General features: G+C 33.6%; 1 protein-coding gene across 1 annotated transcript; it reads right to left on the reverse strand.

Annotated features, from left to right (window-relative positions):
• Nucleotides 1–2,997: 2,997 nt before the first annotated feature.
• Nucleotides 2,998–9,757, reverse strand: SLITRK6 (SLIT and NTRK like family member 6). The gene is made up of 2 exons (XM_025364421.1): nucleotides 9,185–9,757; nucleotides 2,998–6,746 (listed from the first exon to the last, which is right to left on the reverse strand). Exon 2 carries the CDS (start codon nucleotides 6,720–6,722, stop codon nucleotides 4,197–4,199), a length of 2,526 nt encoding a protein of 841 aa, XP_025220206.1. The 5' UTR covers nucleotides 6,723–6,746; nucleotides 9,185–9,757; the 3' UTR covers nucleotides 2,998–4,196.
• Nucleotides 9,758–10,754: the final 997 nt, after the last annotated feature.

A 10,754-nucleotide genomic window follows, 5' to 3' on the forward strand; every position in this document is an offset into this window, starting at 1 on the left:
GTGGTCTCGATCTCCTGACCTCGTGATCCACCCGTCTCGGCCTCCCAAAGTGCTGGGATTACAGGCTTGAGCCACCGCGCCCGGCCTGATTTTGCTTTCAAAACAGCTAGAAGAGGATTTTACATCTGGCAATCTTCTTTACGTTACCTATACATAAGAATGAATACAAATATAATAAATAAAATTTGCCTTTTAAAAAAGCTAGTTGTAAGACAGATAATGTTGCTTCCAAAAAAATTTGATTGTTAAATAATATAAGTATCCATGAGATCATTCTTCATGTGGCTGCCAGATATAAAACAACTCCTCCTGAGAAAGTCTTTTAATTGTGTCTTATTTTACAATAAAATCTTGTCCTTTTATGATACCCCAACTTCTTCATAGAAATGCTCTACAGGGAAAAGAAATAGAGAAGAATCCTCAAATTCACTGTAAACAATTTCTTAACTGCCAGGAGATTCAGCCTTCCCTTCCCAAATAGTTATCATTTGTATACACATGAGCAGTTTTCTTTTTATGTAGAAAACAATCTCCTAAAATAATCTTGCAGAAACTCATATATGGGGAACTTTGGTGATCTGTCTTTGGATATTTGTGTTTATTTTTATTAAAAAGTAAACAGGTTATGGCAAAGCAATTATTCAAGTCGGTAGTATTCCTCTTCTTAAAAAGTGCTGTTGATTACATACCTATTAGCTATCATAAAATAATGAAAAATACAAAATAAATTACAGATATATTGAGATGACCTACTACATCTTCATTAGGTCTCTCTCTGTCTCTCTCACCTGTGTTTGTATGTGTGTGTGTGTGTTTGTACATACATATACGTATAATATATGAAGGGGCATAAAGGAGAGAATAAGCCATTATTTTTAAAAGTGGCAATTTAATGACAAAGGGATGCTCATGTCACATTCTTTAATCCTGAATCAAGGATTAAGCCTTTTTAATTAATTGGGCAAAGGCATTCAGGCAGCTTAAGGCAGCTTAGATGGTGCTGTAGTTTATTTAATAATATAGCAGCAAAGAGGAGCTTTCTCTCCTCCATGATATAAGACATTCTTTCAAAGAGGGTAACATCACTGATATAATTCTTTCTTAGAGAGAGGAAAGTTTCCATCCCATTGATGGAGATAAATGAAAGATATTGGAAGAACACTTTTATAAATGTACAGTAAGTAATTTCATGTAATTTAGTAAAAAATGATTTGTTAAATAAGTATTAATACAACCAATATCAAATAAATTGACTTAAATTAAAAAGATTTATCCAGCATGATTATACACTACTACCACTATAGAACAAAATTTCAGTTTTTGGACATGAGTCATAAATTGCATTGATGTGCAATGGCCAAAGTGTAACTTCTGTTTAAATCAAGAAACAAAGCTAAGATAATTAAAAGTCTACTTTTTTTTTTTTTAATGGCCAGGTTCAGGTAAATAATGCTGAGGATACTGAAAAAGGAATTGGAATGCTGAATCTGTCAGTTAGCTGCTGAAAGAGACCAAATTGGTTGCTTAAGTAAACAATCAATAAACAAGGAGAATAAACAAGGAGTTGTTCTTTAGTGGGAAGGAGAAGAAATTGGAAATTCAGGTCAAATAATCAAATTTCTGAGAAAGTCTCATAGATCACAAAGAATTAGAGACCATTATTAGCTTTCTCAACTCTCAACAACCAGTAGGAAAACAAATTCCACAAAGGGTTGTGAATGAAACATTTAAACCGTTAAAATCTCTTGCTTTTGGAAATAATTGTAATTTCGATGTCAGTTTTAAGTTATATCCAGAATAAGGATTGTACTTTGGTTTTGGGGGTATACTTACATGGCTTCTTAAACAACTTTGATCCTCTTCATTATAAGTTAAAGAGTGAACATTATTACTTTAGGCAATTAACGGCAAATAAAGATTAAAGAAATATTTCCCCCATCCCTAAGAAAAGAATGTTTTTGAGGGCATGTCTCTGTCTGCATTCATGGATCCATTCCAAGGGTCCTCCAGGCATGGGAATATCTTAAGTCTTCCTGATACCTCTATGTACCTGATTAGAATTAGAAAATATTGGCAGATACTCGACTGAGTAAAAGAAGTGCAATAACATGAATTCTGGCCTTTATTTGTTCTTCTCTTGAGAATGTAATTTTTAAAATAATATTTTGGAGATTTTACTATTTACGATGCTGAATATTTTTTAGTAGATAAATATCAAGCATTTCATAGGCACACACATTTTCTCTTAGAAATTGTTACTTAAAGAATTTCCACCTTTGTGCTTCCAAACTTTGGAAGCTAATGAAGAAATTTTGGTTTTCAGTAAACCTTTTAATACATAACTCTTGATTGATTTCCATTAATATATACAATAATTGATTTTACATTACCCATAATTAGTCTTCATACCATGCAGCACAAACCATATTGTTTTTATCAACAAGAAGGTTTCTCATTAAAAGTAAAATAAATAATGTATATTCTGCCTTTAGAGCAAAGTTGGATATTAAAAGCCAAAATATTTAATAGATCATTTAGGAATCACTGAAATATTGTTGAGTAAATTGAAGGGAGTACTTCCTTATGGAAAATGTGTTGCTTCATAGCCCAGTGCATGAGTTCGTGTGGTGTTCAGAAAACATTCCCAGATTACCTTGATTAATTTCACTTTGTCTTGTGAAAGCGTGCAGGTATGATTGATTCATTGATTCTATAATTAGAAAGGATAGAAATAAAACATTTCCTTTTGGATTGCATCAGAAAATGATTTGCTTGAAAGGGAAAACGGCTAGACGTACTTTAAATTTAGCTTCCTTTTAATCATACCAAAAATTAAATAGCCTGTTTCACACCATGAACAAGATACTTCTATGTGTAAACAACAAATAGAAACCTCCCATAGTGTGTGTATGTCTGTATGTTTGTGTGTATGTGTGTTAATCCTTACTTGATTGCATGACAAGTAAAGCTAATTTAAGAACGCACATTTAAAAAATAGAGTTTTCATTTTAGTTTTATTGTAGTGAGTAGTATTTTTAATTTTCTTGAAAGGCACCCAAGAATAATTACTTTTGTGAACCAAAAATATATAAAACTGTACAGAATAAATATTTCATAGAAATCTAACTATACCTTCTTGTAAAATAAAGCTACATTGTCCCTCTCTTGAGGCAACTTAAACCACTTACCTTTAGAAGTGCCTTTTGCTACTGATTTATGGCATCTATCAATATACATCAATAAAAATAAAATAATTTTTCCTATTTACTTTACAACTGTGAATTACTTGCCACAAGAAATGTATTTCTATCATGGTCATTCAAATTTACAAAGAATTAAGCCTATGAAATAAAGCAAACCCAATAGATTCTCTAGTCATATTTACAGCAGAATCTCAGTAGCATTTTTAAAATATCCCTAGAAGAAGAATTAAACTTTGAACATAAATGACATACTTTAGTTCACAGCAGCACTGACATTAAAATTATCTACACAAAATGTGTAGAAAACCCCCCAAAATATGCTTATTTATTCCACCTGAACTATTAATCATTTTAACTTCTTAAACTTAGAATGCACGAGAGTGGCATTTGTTTAAGCTCAAATGCTCAAAGTTTTGAGCCACCCATGACCTATGTAATTACAACCTTTATATTTTTTCTTCACTGTTTGTAATTTATAATTGTCAAGTTCCAGTTTCTTTTGCATTTATTGCAAGAAAGTTAGGTATGTTTGACAATATACATTTTTGAAGTACATACTGGTTATAAACAATGTATTCCTTACATATTATAACTACATATACAGGTATGGTTTTTAAATGATGAAATCCAATTGTAATTAATCTATAGGGAAAGCAATTCAAGAAAATTTGGGATACTTAAATGTTCAACCTTTTTAGATGTGCAAGAGGACTCCTATGAGACACTTTTCAGTATATGGAGAAATATTACTATAACCCTTGAATGATTTACATGCAAGGATTTATTTTATTTGGGACAGACTAAATTGCCTGAAGATAATGCCATGGCTTCTCCCAATGATCCCTGAGTTTCTTTTTCTTCCTTTTTTTCCCCCGTAGTTTACTACTGTGCTTAAGTTCTGATTGATGACACACTCATGTAAGGCACTTATTTACAAGGTATGGACTTAAAACAGAATCACAGCATTTCTGTGAAAGCCCTCAAACTCTCCATCTATGTTTGCTGCTCCAGGACTTCTAAATAGTCAGGTTCAGCATGTAAATTAGCTTTGAGTTCAAAATACTCATTTTTCGTCTGTTCCACTAATACCTTCCTTGGACGTGAGTACATTAATGTTTCCATTAATTTCAGTTCTTCGTGGGCTCCTGGATAATGTGCCTCCATATCAGGCTGGAGCTGAGCAATGTTTTTCCTTAGGTATTCTGTGATTCCTAGTTGCTGAAGTTCCCTTTCTTTTTCTAAAATGTTTCTATACAATGAACTAGCATCTTGGAAGGATAAAAATTCTGTCGATTGGTTCGTGGTTTTGTATTTCATATTGGACCCTGTGAGTGGTGAATGATTTTCCCGTTCCAAAAGACTTCTTTGGAGATGTTTTGCGTCACTTCCTTCTTTCTCATTCCCCTCTTCTTCCTCTTCCAAATGCTTTGGACCAAAGGAGGGACTTCTATAGACATGAACCATGGGGCTCACCATGTGCTGTTCATAGAGAGAGGCAGAGGGTCTTTCAGTAGTGTGATGAGTGGTTTTATGGCCATACATGCTGTACTGAAGATGCACAGGACTGTTGTCCCTCATTTGCTCATCTACTTGTTTCTTTTTGTATCTTCTCCTGCGGTGAAGAACAAGAACCACTATCCCTGCAGCACAGAACACAATAGTGATGAACACAATCAGAAGTCCCAATATTAGAACAGACAGTGGCACAGCGTCTGTAAGAGATCGTAAAATAGTATCGGCCGTATTCGTTGTTGTTGTAGGAGTGGTGACAATAATGTAACTAGTCTGTGTTGGCATGGATGGGTTATTTACTAAACCTGGACAGAGAAGTTCACTATTTAGGGCTTTTAATTCCTTTTTGTCGAGATGCCCGGGAGAAGTGCAGAGGATGTCATCTGTCACTGTGTTCTTGCTTAGCTTTTGTATCCATTGTTGCAGTCCAACCAGGTCACAGGAGCAGTCCCAGGGGTTATCCTCAAGGTCAATCTGGGTTAGTAAATCAAGATCATCCAAAATATTACTTACAGGTAGATGGGTAAACTGGTTTGTTTTAAGATTTACCTTAGTTAGAGGAACCCCTGAAAAAATATGTGGTGGCAAAACTTGGAGGAGGTTGTTATTTAAGTAGAGGACTTTAAGTTTAGGCATTGGATTAAATGTTTCTGGCAGTATTTCCTTAATGGCATTGTATTCAAGATATAAGTATTCAAGATTATGGAGGCCAAGGAACATGCCTTTACTTAATTTGGTCAGATGGTTACCATTTAGATACAGCTTTTGTAATCTCGTTAGGTTCATAAATGATCCTTCTTCAAGAACTTCAATACGATTGTTTCCCAAGTGAAGCATTTCCAAAGTGAAATATTCCACTAGATCAGACTTCATTAAACTATGAATAATATTTCCCGCTAGAATGAGCTTTCTAGGATTTTGCGGAGGAGGTCTCAGATCTGATAAGCTCTCAATATTGCGCTCCTGACAATGTATTAGAAGTCCTGATGGGGATAGGACTTTGCAGTTACAAGGAATAGGGCAGTAAGGTCCTGGAAGTTGAGTGGATGGCTTTGTAATATAAGGTATCAAACGTGGTGCTTTGGTGGGTGGTTTTAGAATGGATGTGGTCTTAGTTGACATGCGACTATCATTTATTGAAGATGTTGCTGCCAAATGTAACGATCCTGAAGGATCCTCATGTTCTTCATACACTGGTGGAGTGGGGCAAATGGATTCCTTCTTTAGTCTACTGAGTACACTTCCTTTAAAAAATGGAGGGCTATTGCAGACAACATCACCAATTATAGACTGCGGAGGCATGTTCTCCAACCAAGTTTTTAACTGCAGTAAGTCACAATTGCAAGCCCATTTATTGTCCTCCAACTGAAGATCCAATATTCGGCCAATGTGTTCGAGAAAACCAACATAAGGCAATGTTTGTAACTGATTTCCACGAAGATCTAGATGGGTTAAAGGAACAAATCGGAAGATGTTTGGAGGAAGACTCTCAATAGCATTATCATTTAAAATTAACACTTTGAGTCTGTTGAGCTTGCTAAAGGCACTTGGTTCAATCACTGTGATAAAATTGTTATCGGCTTGCAGGAATTCCAGGTTTTCCAGTCCGTGGAAAGTATCCTCTTTAAGAATTTCTAAAGAATTGTGATTGATATGAAGTTGCTTAAGGAGGCCAAGGCCATTAAATGCACCTATCTCAATATCTGCAATATTGTTAAATCCAAGGTGTATTGAAATAGCATTGGTAAGCCCAGAAAAGTCATTTGTGTGAAGCATTGTCAAGCCATTATTTAATAAGCTTAGTTGGAAAGGTCGTGATGGTGGCACACTTATTTCAGATACCGTCTTGATACCTTTTTCTTCACAATTTATTAGCATCGTGCCATCTTTTTCCTCACAATTGCAAAGAGAATCACAAGAGCTTCTGACTGAGAACACTGGAGTTTGGGACTGTAAAGACATACAGGCAAGGAGAGATGAATAAAAGAGATGAATCCACAGCTTCATGTTGTCATGTGATGAAATCCGATTCTGTAAAATAAAACGCAATAGCAAGGGACTTTAGTGGGCAGAACTGGGGAGGAGATGAAGCTGACATTTTCAAAATAATAGGTCTTTCTCCAAAAAGCAAGTGACTGACTACCATGAAAATATGGGTAGCTTACTGCATTTACATCGTTTTTTTTCTTTTTTTTCTTCCTAATACTCAGACAGGCAAGTCTGACTGACTTTTAACTTGCATTGTGGTCAAAATATAAAATTTAGGTCAAGGGGAATTTAAAATATTGTATCATAATTTGTGTTCACATCTGATGAATAACCTGCATTTTAACAGATGAGAGAGGTGCTGCCTTAGAGCATTGATACTTCACTATGATGCAAAGTTACATATTTGAAAACTTTTTTTTTTTTAACCTTAAGGTACATAAATTTAAGGCTGGAGGATTATCGTATAAGACAAATATGTAGTTGTTAGCCATAAGCATAGAGAACTGTGGGGAATGTAAAAAATGATAAAAAGAGTGTATGTGTGCATATGTGTATGTGTGTATACATGTCCTCATGTAGCATGCATTGTCTTTCTTTATATTGTTGAACTGTGTGTCACACAATAATATCTAATAACTGTGTCTGTGTTTTAACTTGCTTTGGTTTGGGCTTAAAATTACATCTGTAGTATACATATGTGTGTGTGTGTGTGTATATATATATATTTATACACACTAATTTTATTTTTTATTTTGAAAACCTTGAGGAAAATATGTCTTTGATCATGTAATAAAGTATAGTACAATAAGAACTCTTTTAACTATTCAATCTAGGGCAGTTTGTATAAGCATAATAGTATCAGATATATACACTTAAGAGTGACCATTCAAATTTCACTTAAATCCTTATATTTAATATTGAATTTCTAGAAGCAGTATATTTCTTACTGCTTTTAAATTATGTTATAGATGAGGTTGAAATAATAAAAACTAAAGAAGAAAGATTAATCTTTAATACACATTTCAGGCTGTTGTAAAAGAATAAACAATGCTTCATCTAAACTTCTAGCAAATGACTTCCTAATGAGGTTTTGAAACAGTCTTCAGGGCACTGAATGTCATCACATAATTAAGCAGCTGGTCTGCTTGATTATAAGACTTTAAGTCACGAACAATGAAGTCTGAAACAAACTGTATCATATTAAACTTTTTGATGGTGTTTCAAATTTGGTAAAAGAAAAAAAAAGATGGTCCAGAATAACATCATGTATTCCAATCCTGAAACATGTAACAAATGCATCTGAAACAGCAATTCTTAAAAAGATTTTGTCCTTTAAATGACAGTTATGCAAGGTAAACATTTGTGGCACTAATGATATCTAATTTTATTTCCTTCCTTTAAATATTATACTTTATATAAACTACATTGAAATATAAACACCACATCTTATGACTATTCAACTTTTCAAAACAGTAATCAGTTTTCATTTTTGTTGTTTGAAATGTGAACAGTAACTGAATCAAATTAAAATTCACAATCAGGTAAAACATACCAGAACCCAGTCAACCATCCTGAAAGTAAACTTTCATTCCCTGAAAACATAGTGTTTTATTGAAAACACATATAGTACAAAGTTCCTGAAAGGCAAAAGACAACTAAAGAAACAAAACAACATACTGTGTTTCTATGTGAAGAGAAAGTTAGAAGACTTTATTTTTCTCTAGGGAAATAGTTTGATTTTAAACAGCTTTGTGAGCTGAGGTTATAAACAAGCAGCATGTAATTGGAGTCTTCAACTTGTGGATTAGCTTCCACAAACACTCAAAGTACTTATTCATAAATTACCAAGAGATAATAAGATTTATTTCACCAGGTATAGCATCAGAGAAAACAGCAAATAATTCTTCAGTGATTAAACTCTTGTTATTTTTTAAATCCTATATGAATTTTGTGCTCTTCAAAATGTGCTAGGAAACAGTTTCTAATCTCTTCAGAAACACACACAAATGTGAAAAGTGGTTCTCTACTGACAATATCCGATACAGTGGTAAAGAGGTCAAAAGATACTCATTGACATATTTTCTGAGAATACATATTTTCAAGTCAGAAAATAATATAAGTAGCATACAAAGTGCAAAGAATTATTCAATATTCTGCTTATATTTGCGATTCAACATTCACATTTGGAAGCGATCCTTCAGAAGGCATACATATTTAGTTTCTAACAACAAACTGCATGTTGTAAAAGAAATAGTGGAATATTATATTTGTTCTTCTCTACAGCCAGCTGTTAGACTAAATGTCTGCTGCTCAGAGAATACAGGCATCTGCTACAGTGTTAGTTGTGCCAGTAAGCAAGAATGAAATTGAGTATCCTTTAATGCAAAGTTGTTTGTTTAAAAGAGGCGAACACACAAATTCAATCACTTTGCTATAATGCAAAAATAAGTATAAGAAAAGCCTGGAAACATTCATCTTACCTGTAAAGCAGAGACTCTTCCTGACGTTATCTGTAACGCACAGCTGGAAGAGGTGTTCAAAGTAATTCAGTTCCTTTATTAAAAAAGAAAACACCAACCACTGCGTACTTTCTTCTCAAATATCACTTTTTGTCAAGTCCCATAGGTTCATAAAGTTAAAACCTCTGGTCAAAGATAGAATACTGAGCAATTCATTGAAAATATTTCAAGCAGAGTGCATACTAGAGCATCCTGAAGCAATTGTCCCTTTTTCCCTCAATTAAAATTCACAGCATACTTCCCAGCTATGCTGACTTTTTTGCATATAGTTAACCATTTGCAAGCTGCTGAATGCAGTAAGTAAACAAGATGTTTAACAGAGCTGGGATTGATCACTCTTGCTTTCTTAGTTTGTAGATCCAAGCTGCAGCAATGTTCTCCTTCCTCCTTTTCTAGTATTTCTTGTTAGCTCAGTTTGTTATTAGTCAGATTGCCAAGGGCTGGGAGGTAGGCGTAAATAAAGAGACTTCTTGGCTTTTGACTCAGCCTGTAAGCCCTTCCCCATCAGAGTGTTTTAATCTGCCAGTGTCATATAACACACGAGACAGCTCCACCTTGGGACTGCTCAACTCCTCCTCTTTCTGCAAATGGTCTTTCCACTCCCTTTCAATACCAAATACAGTGAGAGTGAATTTTGATGGAAATAATAACACGTCCTTTTAAATGCTTAATAGTACATTGTGTTATTATAGCAAGCTAAATAATACGTTATGTTAAATTCTCAACTAACACTGTTCTGTAGTGTTTGCACACATGTGTGCAGGAAACACAAGAATGTCGCCTATAGAGGAGTTGCCTCTTTTTTTTTTTTTAAATCTGGTATTTATAGTTGAAATTGTGCACTCACTAGATTGCAAAATGTTAACATGAACAGCTTCCCTGCAATATTTGTATTTTTGTATTCACCGTTTAACTTTTTTAAAGCCTTAACTTAGGGACTCTAAGTTTTTACTTCATTATTTCTTTCCCTAGAGCTAATATTCAATAATTAAACTTAGAAATGAAGCTCTTGCAGTTATTTTAATATATTTATTTCGAAGAAAAGCATAATTATTTAAAAATATATTTTAAATATTTAAACACAAAATAATTATCATTGATCAAGTTCTGTTTTATCACTTTCAAAAATATAAAATTATACCTTTACAGATAAAATGAAACAAGTAAAATACATAGATATTGCAATAACCTGATTTCTATAGTGCTAGCTCAGAGAGAATTTATTCTTAATAGGTTATATCTTAAAAGTTGCATGTTTCTTCAACTCTTAAAAGTTTCTGAATCATCACTATTATTACTCTTAATTGTCAGATTCCTTATTCCTCAAAAAGCCTGTGGTTTAAAAAATTGTTCTTCTTGTCTACCTTCCTGAACTTTTTAACATCCCAAGTGCATATACTAGATGTTGTCTTTTATTTGTTTGTTTTGTTTAGAATAAACACAGATTCTAGTGGCCTTCTATGTAATAGTAGGTGTCATTTCAGAAAGTGCTATTTTTAAAAAGGGGAGTTGATATAGTTTAAATCATCAA

Source organism: Theropithecus gelada, chromosome 17 (assembly GCF_003255815.1).
Source record: "Theropithecus gelada isolate Dixy chromosome 17, Tgel_1.0, whole genome shotgun sequence".
In the NCBI taxonomy this organism is placed as follows: Eukaryota; Metazoa; Chordata; class Mammalia; order Primates; family Cercopithecidae; genus Theropithecus; species Theropithecus gelada.

What these genes read in the sequence shown, in the direction of transcription:
- SLITRK6 (XM_025364421.1), bottom strand. Translation starts at nt 6,722, where the DNA reads ATGAAGCTGTGGATTCATCTCTTTTATTCATCTCTCCTTGCCTGTATG.